The sequence below is a fragment of the Engraulis encrasicolus genome, unplaced genomic scaffold (assembly GCF_034702125.1).
Source record: "Engraulis encrasicolus isolate BLACKSEA-1 unplaced genomic scaffold, IST_EnEncr_1.0 scaffold_25_np1212, whole genome shotgun sequence".
Classification (NCBI taxonomy): Eukaryota; Metazoa; Chordata; class Actinopteri; order Clupeiformes; family Engraulidae; genus Engraulis; species Engraulis encrasicolus.
In genome coordinates this window covers 1,596,281-1,618,058 of record NW_026945544.1, presented here as the reverse complement: position 1 = coordinate 1,618,058, position 21,778 = coordinate 1,596,281, and the positions used below count along the sequence as shown (strand labels likewise).

The 21,778-nt window shown below is 44.4% G+C and overlaps 2 protein-coding genes across 3 annotated transcripts in view; both read left to right on the top strand.

The window, feature by feature from the left end:
- The window catches only part of slc1a4 (solute carrier family 1 member 4), a 31,113-nt gene extending 14,561 nt beyond the window's left edge, over positions 1–16,552 (top strand). Inside the window, exons 5-8 of the mRNA XM_063192840.1 lie at positions 5,701–5,934; positions 7,702–7,896; positions 9,956–10,090; positions 12,251–16,552. Coding sequence (XP_063048910.1) covers positions 5,701–5,934; positions 7,702–7,896; positions 9,956–10,090; positions 12,251–12,572 — 886 coding nt within the window. The 3' untranslated portion in view covers positions 12,573–16,552. The remainder of the gene's footprint in view (positions 1–5,700; positions 5,935–7,701; positions 7,897–9,955; positions 10,091–12,250) is intronic.
- Positions 16,553–16,695: 143 nt separating this feature from the next.
- LOC134442869 (cerebellin-3-like) lies at positions 16,696–21,493 on the top strand. 2 transcript variants are annotated; one of them, XM_063192828.1, is made up of 3 exons: positions 16,696–16,856; positions 18,783–18,999; positions 20,495–21,493. In XM_063192828.1, the coding sequence occupies exon 3, from the start codon at positions 20,762–20,764 to the stop codon at positions 21,392–21,394; it is 633 nt and encodes a 210-aa protein (XP_063048898.1). In that variant the 5' UTR covers positions 16,696–16,856; positions 18,783–18,999; positions 20,495–20,761; the 3' UTR covers positions 21,395–21,493. The 2 variants fall into 2 exon arrangements, with proteins under 2 accessions (XP_063048898.1, XP_063048899.1); XM_063192829.1 differs by lacking the exon at positions 16,696–16,856 and having other exon boundaries at positions 18,748–18,999.
- The last annotated feature ends 285 nt before the right edge of the window (positions 21,494–21,778 follow it).

Below are 21,778 nucleotides of genomic sequence, written 5' to 3'. Positions count from 1 at the left end.
TTGCTGATTTGACTCCCAACCCGCCAGGTTGGTGGGCAGAGTAATCAACCAGTGCTCTCCCCAATTCTTCTCCATGACTGAGGTACCCTGAGCATGGTCCCGTTCCGCCGCACTGCACCCCAGGGGCGCCATTGAGGGCTGCCCCATTGCACGGGTGAAGCATAAATGCAATTTCGTTGTGCGTAGTGTGCCGTGAACACTTGTGTGCAGTGGAGTGCTGTGTCACAATGACAATTGGAGTTGGAGTTTCCCAATGGGCACTGAAGCCACGTTCTCACTTCATTATGTAGTAACTGACCTGTGTATTTTCTACTTTCCTGGATCATGTAGTGAGTAGGACCATAGATATCATAATGCATAAGGTATGTGTTTGGTAGGTAAGTAGAAAGACTACCTCAATAACAAGACTTATCAAGCTAGATACTTCCTGTAGGTTATAGTCGTCCATGGTGCTGGTCTGTATCATGTGGTGAGTACAGCAGGACTATCATGATAACAAGACTAATCAAGCTATCTTCCGGCGGCGGCGCACGTAGGTTGCAGCAGCCCCTTGCTTTCCCAACTTTCAGTGTTTATTTGTGTTAAAATGTGTACCAATGAAGACTCTGGAAGAACTAGGAATTCTCCGGCGGCATAGGACTACATCGGACCCGTCTGCCTCGCTATGCCGACACAGAAAGAGATGCTCAAGAATTAGGAAAAGGGGCAAACGAGGTGGCGTCGAGACACGGCTTGCAGCCAACCCAACTCGTCCAGCAATACCATCAATTCTCTTGGCAAACGTCAGATCTCTGGACAATAAGATGGATGACATACGGCTACTGAGATCAGCGAACAAAACCGTGAGGAACTGCTGCGTTACGGTGTTCACCGAATCATGGCTGAACGACGGCATACCCGATTCGGCGTTACAACTGGAACAACTAACGTGCCACCGAGCGGACAGAGCCCTTGCAGAGAAAAAACGAGGGGGAGGAATATGTGTCTACACACATGATGCTTGGTGCAATAATGCTACGGTAGTACAGAGGCACTGCTCTCCACGAGTGGAGTTCATGATCATCAAGTGCCGACCCTTTTATTTACCCAGAGAAATATCCGCTATCCTATTAGTCGCCGTCTACCTCCCACCCAGCAACAACAATGGCGTCAAAAGCGAGGCACTGAACGAGCTGCATCGGGGCATCAGTGAACAACAAGATGCACACCCAGATGCCTTCACAGTGGTACTGGGAGATTTCAACCACGGAAATCTCAAAACAGTACTTCCAAAATTTCATCAACATGTCAACTTCCCAACAAGAGAACAAAACACCCTGGACCTCGTTTACACAAATCAGAAGAGAGCATACAAGGCAAAGCCCATCCCCCACATTGGATCATCAGACCACACGACAATTCTGCTACTGCCAGCTTACAGACAAAAGGCAAAACTCACCAAACCAGTTCAGAAGGAGGTGAGAAAATGGCCTGAGGGAGCCATCTCACGACTTCAGGACTGCTTTGAAACCACAGACTGGGACATTTTCAAAACAACTGCCACCCACAGCAATCACATTGACATTGAGGAGTACACAGACACCGTGACCTCCTACATCACAAAATGCATCGATGATGTTACAGAAATAAAACACATCACTACCAGGGCCAACCAGAAGCCATGGTTCACAGGAGACGTTCACCGACTGCTGAGGGCCAGAGACAAAGCCTTCAGAGCAGGAGACGTAGCTGGCCTAAAGACAGCAAGGGCTAACCTGTCCCAGGGCATCAGGAAAGCAAAAAAGGAATACTCAGACAAAATAACAACACACTTCAAAGACAGCAGAGATGCACAGAGCCTGTGGCAGGGCATACAGGCCATCACGGACTATAAGCCTGCACCACGAAGCTGTGACAACAACACCTCTCTGCTAAACGACCTGAACAGTTTCTTTGCCCGCTTTGAAGCACAAAATGACACTCACCCACAGAAAACTCCCCCTCCCCCCCATGATCAACCCCTTTACCTGTCCTCTGCCAGTGTTAAGAGGACACTGGCCACCATCAACCCACGCAAAGCAGCTGGCCCAGACAACATACCAGGCCGAGTGTTGAAGGATTGTGCAGAAGAGCTGAAGGATGTCTTCACAGACATCTTTAACATCTCTCTGGAGCAAGCAGTCATCCCATCACTTTTCAAAGCTGCTACCATCATACCTGTGCCGAAGAAATCATCACCATCATGCTTCAATGACTACCGTCCTGTAGCACTGACGCCCATAATCATGAAGTGCTTCGAACGGCTAGTCCTGTCACACATCAAAGCCACCCTACCCCCCACCCTAGACCCCTACCAGTTCGCATACCGAGCCAAGCGATCCACGGAGGATGCAATTTGCTCTGCCCTCCATCCAGCCCTCACCCACTTGGACAATAAAGACTCATATGTGAGAATGCTGTTCATTGACTTCAGTTCAGCATTCAATACCATAATACCACAACAACTCATCAGAAAACTGGACAAACTAGGTTTCAGCACCTCCCTCTGCAACTGGCTGCTGGACTTCCTGATGCAAAGACCACAAGCAGTACGGGTAGGGAACAACACCTCGAGCACCCTGACCCTGAGCACGGGGGCTCCGCAAGGTTGTGTTCTCAGCCCCCTGCTGTTCACGCGCTGCTGACACACGACTGCACAACGACCCACAGCACTAACCATCTAGTGAAGTTTGCGGATGATACAACACTGGTGGGCCTCATCACCAAGGGCGATGAGACTCACTACAGAGAAGAAGTAGACCTGCTGGCCAGATGGTGCAAAGACAACAACCTCCTGCTGAATGTCAACAAGACCAAGGAGATTGTTGTCAACTTCCAAAGGGTCCAAAAACAACTGCCACCACTGACCATCGACGGCGATGCTGTGGAGAGAGTGAGCAGCACCAAGTTCCTTGGAGTGCACATCAGCGACGACCTCTCTTGGACCACCAACACTACATCACTGGCGAAGAAGGCCCATCAGCGTCTCTACTTCCTGCGCAAACTAAAGAAGGCAAGTGCTACACCCTCCATCATGACAACATTCTACAGAGGAACCATAGAGAGCGTTGTGTCCAACTGCATCACAGTGTGGGGAGGAAGCTGCACGGAGAAAAACAGGAAGACACTCCAGCGTGTTGTGAACACAGCGAAGAAGATCATTGGAGTACCACTCCCCTCCCTGCAGGACATTTACACCACACGCCTCACCCGGAAAGCACTGATGATCATCAAAGACACAAGCCACCCTGCACACAAACTGTTCAGCCTCCTGCCCTCTGGAAAGAGGTACAGGCGCCTCCGTTCCCGTACCACCAGGCTGGCGAGCAGCACAATGCACCAAGCGATCAAGATGCTGAACACTCAACCCACTCTCCCTCCACTGTCAGCCTCTAGCCAGCAAGGCCACTGACAACCCCCCTCATCTCCCACCACCATATCTGCGACTGAACATTCCACCTGCACTACTATACTTGTGACTGAACTTTCAACCTGCACTAACTCAAAACATGCACACACACACACACACACACACACACACCACACACACACACACACACACACGCGCACACACACACGCACGCACACACGCACACACACACACACACACACAAGCACACTGCACTTTCTGCACTAAACCCAAACATACACACACTGACACACACACACACACACACACACACACACACACACACACACACACACACACACACACACACACACACACACACACACACACACACACACACACACACACACAGACACACGAACACACACACAAGACGCACACCGCACCTTCTACCTGCACTAAACACATACACACACATACACACACACACACACACACACACACACACACACACACACACACACACACACACACACACACACACACACACACACACACACACACACACACACACACACACTGCTGCTGGTGTACTTGACAGACCTTTTTTAATATTTATTTTCTTCAAAATGCTACTATTACCATGTCAGAACGCTATAAAGGACTTTTTTTAGGAAAAGCACAAAAGCACAACAAATACCTCTTAATGTATGTCCTCTACAAGTCTTCTGTTGTCCAGTCTTGCACTTTAAATGTCTGTATGAGCACTGTCTATGTCCATACTGTCTTAAGTCCATGTATAAGTACTGTCTATGTCTATACTGTCTATGTCCTTACCTAGATTAGTCTATGTCTGTATGGGAAAGCAAGAAATGTAATTTCAAATTCTTTGTATGACCAGTGCATGTAAAGAAATTGACAATAAAACCTACTTGACTACTTGACTTGACTTGACAAGCTATCTAGAGACAGACTGTATGTTATTGTCCACGGTGCTGGTGTTCAGGTGAGTAGGACCATAGATATCATAATACGTAGTATGTGTTAGGTAGGTAAATAGTAGGACTATTCCAATAACAAGACTTATCAAGCTATCTCTGCCCAAGTTTCCATCTTTCATGTGGTGGGTAGGACTGCCACAATAACAACAGAAAGTCCCTCTTGTTGACATGGATTGTTTCAGCACTTGTCGTAGCTAAACCTAATGTATTAATAGGGTGGCCATCGGTCCGTTTTTACGACCTGTTCACGACATCCGTGTGTCCCTCTCTTTGTCTTTCCTTTCCTCCTAGCCTTTTGCTTATGGCCTCGAGATGCGAGGCAACGTCATTGACGCAAACTAGACCTTGACAGTCGGTCGCGTTTCCGATATCTGCGGCCGCCATGTTACTCCAGATATAACCCCAGACTTCGCCCAGCGAATTAACTGTATTGCTGTCGCCTTATGTCGGGGAAATCTCCGTGCAATAGCCCTATATGAAGTTCATTAACTGACTGTATGAAAGTTAAATAAGGTATATTATTGTCTACTGTCTGTTTCCTATTTTTTCCTGCACTGGTGGCAATGCATAGTGCAACTAAGTTTGTCCTCTAAATGCCTTTACAACGATACGAGGGTTCTCACAACTTTACAAACAGGGCAAAGAAACGTCTTTCTGCACGGGCGCTGCCTGTATTTTGAGCTCCATCCAGCGTCTGCATGAAAAAAAAGGTTGACAGAAGGGGTTTGCCTCCCTTAAAACACCGCTGATGACTTCTGACCAACTTTGAGTAAAGTAAATCAAATTAATTGTTGGCTATTAGGCCTACGAATGCATACCCAATTAAAAATATGAAATAGCCTATTTTCTACACAGACAACAACGGAAGGATTTGTCTAGGCCTATCGTAACCTGCCGTCTCTGATACAATATTAAGTTAGTGGTGCTGATGACTCCTTTATCGGAGTGAGGTAAGGAAATGCGAAAATCCTTCCCCCCAAAAATATTGTTTTACAAGTAAAACTGCTGTTGGCAGCTGAGTTAGTCTGAGGTAAGATGGCAGCGTTGTTCCCTGATTTCTGCCTACAGATTAGAATGCCAACTTCACTGTTTTCTACACGGAGGCGGGGATTCGGCAAGTCGAAGCAATGGGTGCGCGCGAGGACGCGAGGTTAGAAAGTTAAGGGGCGGGGTTGTCCGGCCGAAGTCCGGACAGCTGGTCACCCTATGTATTAACCATTTCCCACCTGCCACTATTGGTGTGTATGTGTGGGTGCCTGTGTCTATGCCGATGTATGTATGTGTAATGTCTATGTGTGTGTGTATATTCCTCTCTCTCTCTCTCTCTGCCAGGTATGTGCCCCTGGGCATCATGTTCCTTGTGGGCAGTAAGATCGTGGAGATGGAGGACGTGGTGCTGCTGGTGACCAGCCTGGGCAAGTACATCCTGGCCTCCATCCTGGGCCACATCATCCACGGAGGCCTGGTGCTGCCCCTCATCTACTTCGCCCTGACCCGCAGGAACCCCTACACCTTCCTGGCCGGCCTCATCACGCCCTTCACCACAGCCTTCGCCACCTGCTCCAGGTATGGCACGCATGGACGCACACATGCACGCACACATGCACGCACATATGCACAGACATACAACGCACACACAGACATACAACGTACACACACACACACACACATACACATACACATCCACGCACGCACGCAGGCACACACACCAAACGCACCTACTCTATGCCAGTGCTTAAACATTGACTTATTGGTCTTCTATCGTAGGACACCTTGTAACAGTGCAAGTTAAATTATTAAGTTAATTAAGTTGTCATACTCCTGCAATAAGCATCTACTGCATGAGAGAGTTCAGTCATAAACCACTTCTCTGTTGTTGATTTACTGGTAATGCAACACATTACTGTCAACACATGCAGTTAAGCTAACTAGGGGCTCAGAGAACTTCTGAGGACGTTAGGAAAACACTTGGCTTGGCCTAGTTATTTTTATATGCCTCTTACTGTAAGAATAAGCCACTTTGTAGAAGTATATTCATTCAAGTTCTGACCTAAGCCTATAAAACTGTCTACCAGCCTCACCTTTAAACCTTTGTCCTACTTGCCAACAATACTTTACAGTTCTGTTTCTGTTAGGTGTAGGCAGGACTGGACTGGGGGAGAAATAGGGCCCGGGCACTTTTGGACTTAAGGGGCCCCTCATAATTAGCAGCGCAGAACTGACTCACCAGTGGGCCCCGTACCCTTGTGGACCCCTATTTTCAGAAAACGATTTTTGTCTGTCATATCTGAAAATATGGGCCCACAAGGGTGCGTGGCCCATCAGGAAATGCCCGCTATGCCAGATGGCCAGTCCAGTCCAGTGCGTAGGGATTAATGCACTGCCACAGACATTCTTCTGGAGGTTTATGATGTGAGCTATGGGTTTAATCTGTGTGGGGGTCGCCAAGCTAGAAGCAAACAACAGCCCCAGATCAGAGTCAGTCAAAGCACCAAACATGTTTTACTGTCAATAACTTGTCAAAGTCTTGATCTGAAATGCATGCTGGTTCCTTACATAGTGCAACATTTAAGGAACAAAACACATCTCGCCTTATATACTGAACTATACAGCAGTTGCAGAATAGAAATACATTATTAATCCTACAGGATATTTTGTGAAACAGTAGGGCCTACACTTTGCATACTTTGAAATTGAATCTAAGGTTTAGGGTGGCAGTCTTTAAAAAAATCCTGAATATTATGTGCTTTACCTTGAGGGGAACTTGCTCCTATGTACATTTGAAGGGACATTTCAGGTACAGGGCCTAGTTGTTTGACCTTTTATTTGTTAAACTTTAACCTTTTATACTGTATTATTAGAGGGGCGATCTTCCACACTTCCATTTTGAGGTTGCGGTACAGTCAAGCAATGAGGGGAAAAATGAGAGCCCCGTTGGCCATCTGCCCCGACATGATACCTCTTGTGTTGTCATTCTGAAGGAAGTATGCACACCCAAGCATGTCCCCCACCTAATAAGTGAACGTTTTGGGTGGGTTTATCGCCCTTTTTTGAACTTGAACTTGCACCCTTCTGCTTTATGTACTCTGCTGACCATGGTGATGTGTGTGGATACTTCACTTTTGAACCCTAAAGGAAATTACAGTAATTGAAAATATAAGAAAATATAGTGTGACAAGTGAAAATTTCACTTGGAGCCTAGTTCATTTTACTACAATGCAGAGTCTATGTGAAAAATAAAAACACTTGAAGTTGAACTTGAACTTGAACTAGTTGTTGCCAAACTTTTACCTTTAACTTGTCCTGTTGACCTTTGACCCCCCCTCCCCTCAGCTCGGCCACTCTGCCCACCATGATGAAGTGCGTGGAGGAGAACAACGGCGTGGACAAGAGGATCAGCCGCTTCATCCTGCCCATCGGCGCCACCGTCAACATGGACGGCGCCGCTATCTTCCAATGCGTGGCAGCCGTCTTCATCGCCCAGCTCAGCAACCACGAGCTCAACGCCGGACAGATCTTCACTATCCTGTGAGTGTGTGCACTGTAGGCCCGCCGACAGGGGGGGGGACAAAGGAGTATGTTGTCCCGGGCCCAGGGAGATAGCGGGCCCAGAATTGGGTCCCCATTACATTGTATGTATTGGGAAGGGGCCCTTTCAGATGAGTTTGTCCCGGGCCCAGCAAAAGCTGTCAGCGGCCCTGAGTGTGTGTGTGTGTGCGAGTAAGCGACTTCCTGAACACAGAATGTCAGTCCTCGGTGTGTTTTGCGTGTGTTTTGCTTTCCGGATGTCAGGATGTGACAAAGCAGTTTCACAGGGTGAACGAGACAATATTCAAGATAGTTTTCTCTTTTGCCTTCACATTGAAATATGGTTCATGCATTTCAACAAAAATGTAAAGGGCTTTGGTCTGAATTCAGAAGGGGTAGTTAATACTGACTCAAGGTGTGTGTGTGTGTGTGTGTGTGTGTGTGTGTGTGTGTGTGTGTGTGTGTGTGTGTGTGTGTGTGTGTGTGTGTGTGTGTGTGTGTGTGTGTGTGTGTGTGTGTGTGTGTGTATATACTTAGCGATGTGTGTGTGTATTATTTCAGAATAGCTCGTAAATCCCTGGTCAGATTTCAGCTGGGGTCCCCTGCGCGTAAGCAGATCTGGGTAATGATGCAACACGCCAGCCTGTTGAGCAACAGAGCTCCCTAAAATATGACTCAACATTCAATACAACCGTATCATTCTACTCAAAATAAATAGTGAGCTGTTGCTTTCTATACACTCTACCTACATGTAATACCTTATTTAGCAAGATGCTTAGTAGTATGGTTGCTTTTGCAAAACGCAGTGAGTAGTAAGTGGTTGGAGCTTGCAATCCTGTGTAGGCCCATGAAAAGGAGGGGTGGGGGGGTGGATGGGGACAAATGGACTAGTTGTGCTAGCCACAGGGGAAGGCGGAGCTCATAAGTGGGTCGTTTTCTTACATTGTATGCATTGATACAGGGGAGTAATTGTGAAGAATGTGTCCTGGGCCCGGTCAAAGCTGTCAACAGCCTTGCTCCTGTGCGCATATGCGAGGGTAACAGGAAACTATATTTAATATGCTGATGTCAGCGGTGAGGAATTTGACTGTCCTACGGTGCCACCACAGGCCAGGAAGTCCTACTGTCAGGAACCACAGTCAGCCAGTCAGTCTTACACAACACACACGGGGTAGCCTCGGGAGACAGCATTCGCAGGAGAGCTGGACAGACACAGAGAAGGAGAGACTGACAGGCACAGGATATACTGTATATATGGCATATGTTTGTGTGTGTACATATAGTATGCTCAAAGATTCTCTATTCATTTAAACCGTCTCTGGTATGCTGTCTATACATGCATACCTCTTCAGCATACAGCATACGTACATACAGGAGAGAGAAGGAGAAAGTGTGTGTGTGTGTGTGTGTGTGTGTGTGTGTGTGTGTGTGTGTGTGTGTGTGTGTGTGTGTGTGTGCGTGCGTGCGTGCGTGCGTGCGTGCGTGCGTGCGTGCGTGTGCGTGTCTGTGTGTGTGTCTGTGACAGAGAGAGAGGGGGGGAGATGGGGGGTCAGACAGAGAGACAGAAATAGAGAAAAGTAGGCAGACAGACAGACAGACAGACAGACAGACAGACAGACAGACAGACAGACAGACAGACAGACAGACAGACAGACAGACAGACGGACGGACGGACGGACAGACAGATAGACAGAATTTAGGCTGTTGGGCAGAATAAATCTTCCAGTGGGGGGTTGGGGTCGGGCTGGGGTAAATGGGTTCCTCCTGGGCTGCCTGCTGCCTGTCAGCTATCATGTTCCATAGTGTCTGACATGCCAGTGGCGCCTGTCCTGTCTCTCTGTGTGTTAATGTGTGTGTGTGTGTGTATCTTGTTTATGTTTCTGTATTTTAATATTTGTTTTACCTGTCCAGGGACTGCAGATGGAAATTAGCTATATAGCTATAATCTGGCACAAGCCATCTTTTTACTTCTGTAATCAATGTGTATTGTGCATGGTCCCTGTCGAACTAAACTAAATAAACTAAACTAAACTAAACTAAACTGTCTCTCTGTGTCTAGGGTGTGTGCCACGGCGTCCAGTGTGGGCGCGGCGGGCATCCCGGCTGGGGGCATCATCACCATCGCCATCATCCTGGAGGCCATCGGGCTGCCCACCAACGACCTGTCACTCATGCTGGCCGTCGACTGGATCGTGTGAGTGTGCACTGGCACTGCCAATTATGCATGCACGCACACACACACATACACACACACACGCCATGGACTCTTACATATACTGCCACCCATTACGCATGCACACACGCACGCACGCACGCACGCACGCACGCACACACACACACACACTCACACACACACGACATGGACTCTTTTATATATACTGCCACCCATTACGTACACACACACATACACACACATACTGTACACACACACACACACACACACACACACACACACACACACACACACACACACACACACACACACACACACACACACACACACACACACACACACACACACACACACACACACACAGGACATACACTCATATATATGTATAAGTCGGCTGTGGACTGGATTGTATGAGCGTGCCCCCTACTGAGTGCATCCTCTGGACCCTCCCCACCTCAGGTGACTTCCCTGCTCTTCCTTCCTGTCCTGTCAGGCAGGCTGGCTGCAGGAGGTGTAGGGTCATCAATCATATACAGTATATACTGTACATGCACACACACACACACACACTACACACACATGTGCTGATAAGTTCATGCAGGAGCGTGCGCGACGCGCACATACACACACACACACACACACACACACACACACACACACACACACACACACACACACACACACACACACACACACACACACACACACACACACACACACATACACACACACGTGCTCATACAGATTCACATGCAAAAGCATGACCACGTCTCCATATGCACACATACACTGTAAAAACTATCACAGGTGCCATTATTCACACGTTTTGTGTACACACGTGGCCATAACAGACACCCACAAAGATAAACTCATACACACACAAATAGAAAAAAAAAGTCATTACACGTAAACTGAGACTTGCTCATAGCGTTTGTTAAAAATCTTCCAGTGGCCATAGCCAACATGCAAATGCATACTTACTCTAAATTAACTTTTTTCATCACCACTCAAAATGGCTAGAAACACACACTCACTAATGGGTCAAAGTGACTAGTAAGTTGGTCTTTTCTACCAGCTAAACTGAAATTTCACTAGCATTTGGCCAGTTAGCTGGTGTTAATTTAGACCCCTGTTTACATCCATTTATTCATTTCCACTTATCAACAGAAGGAACAAAATGTACTCTCCAGCACCCCAGTCTGCACAGACAGACAGACATACCCATAAGGTCCTCCCATACAGCACCTGTGATGTAACATTATCACAGACACATGCTGCCTGCGCCTCACAAATCTATTTCTGTAATGTGTTCTTCTTCTTAATGCCTAGCTACTCTCCAAGAAATGCCGGCTCACATTAGAAAGCATGCTATTTCTGTGGGGCAGGCGGCTCAGTAAGCAAGCAAGGTGAATCCTCGCTGGTAAAGCACAACTATTCAGAACTAAGTAGGCCTACAGTGCTGAAAGCATAGTAGTCACTGCAAAGGTTTGGGAGGGTTTCGGTTGTGCTGATGGCTGACAAGCAACTTCCTGTTCATAAATCTTGAACGTATGCCTCTGAACTTCCCTTTAAAAAAATATTCCCCCTTTGATACACATCTGATGGATGACAGATATGTTAGTTATGAATTGTTTCGTGTGGACTTAGAAGTGACCGGCTGGTTAAAGCCCAGACATTGAGGCAGTTGACATCACTTGAACTTGAACAAAAGATACCTCAGCAGAGCACTTATTGCAGAAAATCTAGCTGATGTTGTTAATGGTTGTTAATATGTTAATATGTTAATCCTCATCCTTAAATCCGAGACCAAGACAGACCAAAACCAAACAAACCCTATAGGACTAGATATGATGTGATAACACGCTAAACTGATCTGTGGAAAAAGTAACATATTGAGGCTCAGCTCTATGGCCTAAAACTTAATTTAAGCTTGACACAACCCATCTTCCTTAATATTGTGCTATGTTTTGCGGTGCGCATGAGTGGCTAGGATTATGCACAAACTCCTTCCAGATCGTTATGCCCGAGACCAAGATAAGACCAAGACCAAATGAAGTTGATACAATACCATATGTGTGTGCATTTGCCCGCGCCTGTGTGCCAGTGTGCCAGTGTGCCTGTGTCTGCCTATGTCTAACCTCTTGTCTGATTGTGCATGTGCGATATGTCCCCTCCCTGCAGTGACCGCACTACAACGGTGGTGAACGTAGAGGGCGACGCGCTGGGCGCGGGCATCCTGCACCACTTCAACGAGCTGGAGCAGCGGAAGCAGCGCCTGGCCCAGGAGGAGGCGCGCGGGGACGCGGAGCTGCAGGAGGTGAAGGTGGTGGAGGAGGAGGAGGCAGCAGCCCGGAGGGAGAGGCAGGGGGAGGGGGAGGTGGTGGCCAACGTTCAAGGGGGAGAGGAGACCTCCCCGCTGGTCACGCATCGCCCTGGACACCTGGCCCCCGACACCTCCAGCGATAACCTGCTGGAGAGAGACGGCATGGAGTCCGTGTTGTAAAAGACGAGAGACTTTTTGTGCTCACTCTCTCTCTCTCTCCCCCCCCTCTCTCTTTCTCTCTCTCTCTCTCTCTCTCTCTCTCTCTCTCTCTCTCTCTCTCTCTCTCTCTCTCTCTCTAGCTTGCTCTCTGTTTCTGTTTCTATCTATCTCTCTCTTGCTTTCTCTTTCTTTCAAAATGTCCGGTGTTCTGCTTTTTTGATTCGAGACAGAGATCATGCTCTCTTGAGTATGTGCTCTGAAGAGCAGGGACTTGTGACTGTAAAGACCACCAGGGACTCTCTCTCTCTCTCTCTCTCTCTCTCTCTCTCTCTCTCTCTCTCTCTCTCTCTCTCTCTCTCTCTCTCTCTCTCTCTCTCTCTCCCTCTTTCTGTTGTTTGAAACAGCTTGTTTCCACCCCAGAAAGAGGTTTGTGGCCTGTGCTCTTAAGCCTAAGGCGTTCTTGCAAATGTGAAAATGTTCATTTATCCAGGTCATGGTCGTGAAAGAGCTAAACTGTAAGGATCTGGACTTGAGCACATTTCATCTTCCATCCAGAAAGTGTATTCAGCTGTGGTCTAACTGTGGGGAAGAAGGACTTCAGGGTTGATGGGTAGTGGTGGAACATCTTCATCAAACTCCAAAAACAATTCCAGTGGGATACAGCATAGCTCTTTGACTCGGAAACACTCACCTCCTTCTCTTTCTCTCTCTCTCTCTCTCTCTCTCTCTCTCTCTCTCTCTCTCGCTCTCTCTCTCTCTCTCTCTCTCTCTCTCTCTCTCTCTCTCTCTCTCTCTCTCTCTCTCTCTCTCTCTCTCTCTCTCTGTTGTTTAGTTCCCAGTGCCACTACCAACAGTGCAGGCAACTATTCTGCCAACCTGCATATCTATGCTGTTACCTCTTTACATGGAAAGTTTACTTGTGTTTGTCACTTAGTTTTTCCAGTGCTGAAAAGACACCAACGATAACAACGATGTGAAATATGCCATAGTTGACATTGTTGCGGTGTCAAACTGCCCACGGTTGTGTTTTTGTGGTGAAAATGTTTCCAAGTGTCTTTGCTTTGAAGGTTTTTTTTTTTTATTTCATTTTCTTCTCCTGTCTCCACTGCCCAGTCTTAACGTTCCTGTTTGTTTCAGTGGAAGAGAAGTGTTGTGCAAATCCAAAGGGAACTCTCCCAAGCGTGATGTGGTCAGTCTTGGTGGTGTGAGACACAAATAAGGAGAATTATTTGGAGAGTAAGCCAAGTGGTTTTATTTTAGTTTGTTCTTAACTCGAGTAAAAGTATTAATGGTACCCTTTAGAGAAGAGAAGCTATGTGTTGTAAATACTGTATGTGTGTGGCTTTTGGTTGGCTGTTCCCTACAGTGGCCTATTTTGCTGGCCAACTGAAGCTGCTGGTGAATGGTTTGGACAGCACTTATTGTGTTATCCCTAAATGTGCATGCTCTCTGGCTGTCTGAATAAGAGCACCCTTATTGCCTAGAGCATTTCACGACTTAAAAGGTCAAAAAACTGACATTAAATGGAAGGGATGTATTTTTTTAATTACATGTTGCATTTTTTGAGAATGACATTGCTCCCGTCTCTAAAAAACGTTATTCTTTTCTGAGGTCATAGAGCTCTATCTAGCGGTTGCGGAATGTGTTTTCAAGCATTCCTTTATCTGTGACTAGAGTGCCACCCAGTGGTAAAATAACAGTATTGTTTTTTTCCCTTCCACACATGGGACTCTCCATTATCCTAACTCCTGGTCTTCCCTTGTGCTTGTGGCCCCGAGGTGAGGTCGCAAGATGTTATTGACGACAGAAGTTTAATTCAATGTCTTGCAATAGCACAATATAAAGGCCATTTTCTCATTTGCAATTGGGATGTTGAATGGGGGAAATTCCTAGAAAAGTTGTTGTGGCTGTGCTAGGCTGACAACAGGGAAACAATATTGTTTTCTCCATGGCGGCGGGCCATCAGCAAAGCGCGAGGCCACAAGCACAGATCAAGGTTGTGAGTTACAATAATGGAATGTCTCCATGAAGTGCAACGCACAGGAAATTGTATTCTGCTAGCTCAGTATTAACACAAACTTGTTTAAATAGGAAAAATAACCACTAAATGAAGGGATTATATGACCAATTTGATTTTAGCGATGATTTCACCCATCTACATTAATGTGAATTTTGATGTCAAAATGAAGGGTCAATGTGCATAGTTAAAGGGGTCATGCAGTAGAATGTTTATCTTGGGTATTCTTTACGTCTCTACAGACTTTTCTTTAATGTGAAACATAGTTGTTCCATACTGTCGTTATACATCCAACTTCAGAAATGGTAAAATGTTTGATTCACAACATAGCTGTGTTGTGATGTCTTACCGGCAAATTCAAGTTCAATGAATAGATAAATGACATGTGCCATTTACCTCTTGTTATTTTGCTTTTGAATAGCAGTTGATCCCATTTCTTTGTAAATCAAACTATAATGCATTTTATTTGTGCACTAGAAAAAGAGGTGCCATACTCCAATTGGTTATCATATGACTCCTTTAAAAAACACCAGACTGTTCTCACATAATGAACTCAATCATCATTTGGTGAGTTCGACGAATTGAGTTTTTTTTTTCACTTAAAAAAAAATACTTTCACACTTCACTATCACTGCATGTTTTTTTGGAATCTTGTTCTCTGGCTGATGGAAAATCCTATTTGTTAATGGCTATACCGCAGATTTGCATGTTTGCAATATTTTTGGCTGCTCTTTCACCTCATAAGTGCATCTGATTGGTAAAAAAACAAGGTGTTCGAGCACCAGCTCTTGTATTATGATTGCTACGCAATACTGAACCTGTCAGATGTGCAGATGGCATTATGTTCATTTTTGAAGAGTTGTATTGTGTCACCTTTCATCAAACAGCAGACATGATAGAACTTTTAAGCTGGATGTGCAGAATGTATCTGAAGTAATTTCCGATAGATAAGCTAGATGAAAGACTGTAATTTATTTTAATTGTTTTCAAATGTTGTATAATTTGTAATTTGCAAGACACTATTGATGATGGATATTACATAGGAATTCAATGCCATCAAATAGCCTTCATTGTAACATCCTCAGTTGTAGTTTAAAGAGGGCTATACAATGTGAGATCCTTGGCCTGTTCTATTCTACTGTGTTATACTGCCTTTCACCTTCTCAAATGTGTGAAATATTCTATCTTTGTAATACTTCTTTTGTACTTCTCATGGTCAGATGTCTGCTTTTAACATTAAACCTAAGCATCTGTGTTGAATCTTCCTGATCTTCTTCCAGATCTGTGTTGAATTTTCCTTGGTGAGAGAGAAAACAGCAAAAGACAACTTGACAACACAGAATGTCTTCTCAGTTTGGGATCTCAGAGACCTATTAACACTGTAATAAACAAGTGTGTATCAAAGAGGAAAGTAGGGCATTTATTTTAGATTAGATACAACTTTGTTGATGCACAAAAATAGCCCTGCAGGTATTGAAAGTGGTATGTTCTATGATGATAAATAGTTAATTTTGGTCCACTTTCTATATAGGCTACTGGTTTTAGTTTCCCCAAAGGACATGGATAGCAAGAGTGCTACAGGACTGTAGCAGGGTTCAAGGGTTCAACATGTTGTGCCCAATGGGTGGCGCCCAAATGCATTTCTTATCTGGAGTAGACAGCTATCTCTTTTTAATATGCATCCGACCACCAACAGCTGGTCTGCACTGTGTAATATTTTTACTAGCTCATTTCTTGATTCATGCTGCCCATTCACAAATGTTACCGCTTCCATGAATGCTGACCACCATCACCAAATCCTAAGTATTCATTATGACTGGGAAAATTGCACTTTTCATACATGACATGAGAAGGGGGATCTTCTCCATTGTTCGCCATTTTGAATTTTTGCTAAAGACACTGTGTGTGTGTGTTGTGTTCATGTATGCGTGCGTAAATGCATGCATGTGTGCATGCTTGTGTAGAATGCGTGTGTGTGTGTGTGTGTGCGTGCGTGCGTGCGTGCGTGCGTGCGTGAGTGCGTGTGTGTGTGTGTGTGTGTGCGCGCGCACACACGTTTTGGGTAACAGGTTTTTACTTTCCCACAACCCTGTTGAGTACACACAAACACGTTTCTGGAAAAATTTGATCAGCGTCCCTGACCTTGATGTCACCTAGTCCTTACAAAATCCCCAAGATATAAAAAGAGGGTGATCACAGACTCAAAGTCACAGACACTACTGCTGCACGTACTCCTACTACTACTACTACTACAGCCGCTACTACTGCGAGACAGGCTGCTCTTCAAGGTACAGTAGTACACTATTATGTTACATTATATTAAGCCTATATTATATTGCATGATATTATATTATATTGCATTATATTATATTATATTATATTATATTATATTATATTATATTATATTATATTATATTATATTATATTGCATTATATTATATTATATTATATTATATTATATTATATTATATTATATTATATTATATTATATTATATCATATTATATTATATTATATTATATTATATTATATTATATTATATTATATTATATTATATTATATTATATTATATTATATTATATTATATTATATTACCTATTACAGCTACTATTAATGTGAGGGACAGAGCGTCACCGGCTGCTTCTAAAGGTCAGATCAGTGTTATCACAGAGTTCAAATGTTACATTGTGCTACATATTAATTATCTCCATGTTCAAATGTGACATTGTACTATGTGTACGAAAGAGTGGAACACAGCAAAAAGGTTTATGTCTAAATGAATATACACTACATGGGCAGAATGTGGAACTTCCAGTTGCCTTACTATATTGCCTTACTAGGCAGAGTAGAGGCTATGTTATACTGTATTATTATATGGTTGTGACGTCATCTGTCGAATGCTCCATTCATTTCAACGGGGCTCCCCAACGTTCGGACGTCTGTTATTTTTCGATAACGGACGGGTTGGTCTATAACAGACCGCTGTCAATGGCAACAAGACTTTTCACTGCTAAAGCGACTTTTCAACAAGACTCTAATCAGCTGCTGTGATAGACAGCACCCGTTGTCCTGGCTACCGCTGTCAATGGCAACAAGACGTTCACTGCTAAAGCCACTGGCTTGTATACAAGTCAGTGGCTAAAGCGAATGTTTCATATCACTCCGCAGGGGGTCCGGTCTTTAGTCACTCTAATCAGCTGCTGTGATAGACAACACCTGTTGTCCTGGCTAGCCTACCTAGCTGTTGCCTAGCGGTGTTCCACAACGGCACTGTTTTGTTTTGCGCAGCAACAATCTTAACATTAAATAGGTCTAAAGAAATGTCCCCGCATGTGTGAATCATTTAAGTATATCCATATAATAAGCGGGTTAACTTTCGGCGAGTCGGTCGCTTTGTGGAATAGCAGCACTTCAGAGAGAACAAGACCCCTCCGCTCCGCGTCGGGGTCTAAAGATTCTCTCTGTCGTGCTGCTATTCCACGGTAGCGACCTTCTCGTCGAACGTTAACCCTTACTTATATCAGGGCATTATTGTCATTATTGGTTTTTGATTGTGAAGCATTTGTCGATGATCACGTCAGCATAGACCACATTACATTGTATTTTTTTTTTTTAAAAAGGGCTTTACTTTCAAAAAGGGCATTATTTCGTTCAGTAACAGCATCGACCTCTAGTGGCGTGCGCAGACATTTTGGAGGGAAGATGCTGAAGGAGGGGTTGGGGGCATGTGGAACATCCAGCTGCCTTACTATATTGCCTTAGGCTACTAGGCGGTAGAGGCTATACTATAGGGCCTACTATCGGGGGATTATTGTCATATGCTTTTTATTGTGACGCATTTGTAGATGACCATGTCAACATGGACCACAATACATTGTGACAAAGGAAATTACAAAAGGGGCAGGTGCTTTAGAAACCACCTTGTTCCTATCTGTGCATGTCTGTGTCTGTATGCCGTGTGTGTTTTTGTTTTGAACAATGAAATCAACGTCTACTTGTGTTTTCATACAGTGATTTTCATGCAAAGTCTATTGCTTTCTATTCAATTCTATTCTATAAGGTAAATGAAAAAATACATGTCTGACACAAAAACAAGTGAATGACTTGATTTAATAACAAGACATAGGCCTAATGCATGTACATCAATGTATGCTTGAAATAGGCTATCACATAACATTTTATGTTCTTTTTTGTTTGTTTGTTTGTTTTTTATAGGATGAGGGCTGCCATCTCACTACTGGTGCTGCTGTTCTCCATGTGTGGAGTTCAGACTCGTAGCACCCAGACTGAGGTCAAGACAGAGAGCCAGAGCACTGGGGCTGCTGCTGCTACTGCTGAAGTCTCTACTCAGCTGGATGTCTCTGCTGAGCTGAAGGAACTCAGAGACATTGTGGTGGTGCTTAGAGCGATGCTAAGATACACCCAGGATGAGGTAAAGGCCAATGCTACCTCTACCACTTATGCCACCCATTATTATTGCTAGAATAAAGAATAATATTGCTATATTGCCTACTAATATTGCTCGCAATCCACAGGACAGCATTGAGATTCTTGAGAATGTGGGTAAACAGGTTTCAATTTTGAAAGAAAAAAAAGTTGTTCAAATCCAAAATATAGGGGCATATTATCATAAATTAGAGTCTTTTACTTGTTTTTGTCAACACCGCAGATGAAATTAAAAGCAGAAATAGTTTTTTTATGAAGAATTATTGAAATATTCTTAAAACATGTCAAAAACACATAAAAGTCCTTTGAAAAAAAAATCAGTTTTTGTCACCTCCATCAGATGTCACTAATCTTTTCTATTCTATTCAGTGTTTCCCATACATTGAGGGGGGCGGGCCACCATTATTTAAATTTGGCCTAGTTTCTGAATCCCTCCCGCCCCCTGGGACACATTTTTCTTGCATAAAGAAAAACTCCAGATGAAACGCCTCATATTATCTGTAAACAGCGCACCTAGTAGCCTCTGTTATGCCCCTCTGCAGTCAACTTGACAATGATTTTTTATTTGACACAGAAACATTCTCACAGGCTGAATGACAGCTCAACAATGGGCTGAGAGATAGAAAGAGAGACAATATATGCGTCGGGCGCCTATCTCGTCGGAGGAAGAGGGAGATCCTCGAGGATCGACTTTTACAGTAAATAGGCCTAGTGCTAAGCGCCGTTAGAAATGCTGAATCCCTGCTTAGCATAAACGCTAACAAATGATCAACTTGCTAACATTTTAAATGAGAATTACATTCATTTTATATATAGGCTACATTTATCTTTAAGTGTGTAACTTGTCCTAGTATGTTGCTGCTGATGAGGACTTTGGTAAAGGAGCACACACTAGGCTATCTGTGTGTTGACTTGCTCAACTGTCATCATCATCAGGTCACGTGAAGTCAGTTTATTTATTGGACACAGTAGCAAACAGTAACAGTCTAAGTGAGTTAGGAATGTTTTGATGTGCAACAAGCCTTCAATATTGCCAATGTGTTCTTTTATAGAAAAAGTGTTTTGTTGGCATACAATCTGTTTTGTTTTAATTTCTAAATTAATGTAGACTGCATGTAGAATAATGTGGTTTTCAAAGGGTAAACTTCTACATTAGGCCTAGGCCTACTATGGATTGCATGCCTCATTGTGGGGCTGTAGTGGTACCAATGCCATTTCTTTTTTCTTCATGGGTAATGTCATACATAGCATATCCATGTGTGAGTCATTATATTTTCAGGCTGAAAGTGTTATGTGCCCCCCCTGGTCTCTCTTGAAAAAATCTTGTTTATTCTAATCTATTCTGTTTTATTCTATTCTATTCTATTCTATTCTATTCTATTCTATTCTATTCTATTCTATTCTATTCTGTTCTATTCTATTCTATTCTATTCTATTCTATTCTATTCTATTCTATTCTATTCTATTCTATTCTATTCTAGGTTAAGGTATTGAAATCTGACAGTGCAGCAGTGAAGACCAGACTGGCTGTCGGTGAGACTGAAGTGACACACCTGAAAACGGCAAACGGGGAACTGAAGACCAGACTGGATGGCACTGAACCTGAAGTGGAATACCTAAAGGCAGCAAACAAAGATGCTGTAACTGAACTAGTGGTGCATGAGTAGGAGCTGGCTGCTCTGAAGAAGGAAAATGGGGAACTCAAGACTCGATTGGCAGCTAGTGAGGCTGAAGTGGAATACCTGAAGATGGACAGTGCAGCGCATGAGCAGGAGCTGGCTGCTCTGAAGACCAGGCTGGCAGCCACTGAGTCTGCCATACAGGACCTAAATACGGCCAATGAAGTCACTGTGACTGAAGTCAAGCACCTGCAGATGGACAGTGCAGCACATGAGCAGGAGCTGGCTGCTCTGAAGACCGGATTGGCTGCCACCGAGACTGCAGTGGAGAATCTGGAGAATGAGATCAAATCGGCACCCAAGGTGGCATTTTCAGCAGGTTTGGGCTCAGGAGGATACCTTAACGCTGGGAATAAAGATCTGAACTTGGTTTTCCGTAACGTCATCACTAATGTCGGACAGGCCTACAGCAGCACAAGTGGCTTCTTCACAGTTCCAGTCAGGGGCGTCTACTACTTCAGGTTCACTGTTATGGATTATCTATCCTCACATCACATGGAGATCAAGATGGATAAAAATGGACATGAGCTCATGTGGCTGTGGGAGTATGACACTAATGGACAAGCTGCCCATCTGTCCAGTGGCCTGACTCTACAGCTGGAGAAGGGAGATGCAGTAAACCTGAGGATACCTGCAAACAGGAGACTCTATGATACTGTTAATGACTGCACTTTCAGTGGCATCCTGCTCTTCCCTCTCTGAACACCAGAAGATGCCCATGACCACTCACCATTCATCTTGTTGATTATTTGTGCAACTAATGATGAATCATTGTCCTGATCAAATAAATTTCTCTTTAACTGCACATCTGCCGGGTTATCATACTTCTTTTGTACGTCAGATGTCTGCTTTTAACCAAGCATCTGTGTTGAATCTTCCTGCTCTTCCAGATCTGTGTTGAATCTTCCTTGATGAGACAGAAAACAATAAAAGACAACTTGACCACACAGGATGTCTTCTCAGTTTGGGATCTCAGAGACCTATTATAACACTGTAATAAACAAATGTGTATCAGGGCATTTACTTTAGATTAGACACAACTTTGTTGTTGCACATAAATAGCCTGCAGGGAATTGAAAGTGGTAT

Coding starts and splice junctions, on each gene's coding strand:
- LOC134442869 (XM_063192828.1), top strand. CDS start 20,762: ATGGACAGTGCAGCGCATGAGCAGGAGCTGGCTGCTCTGAAGACCAGG.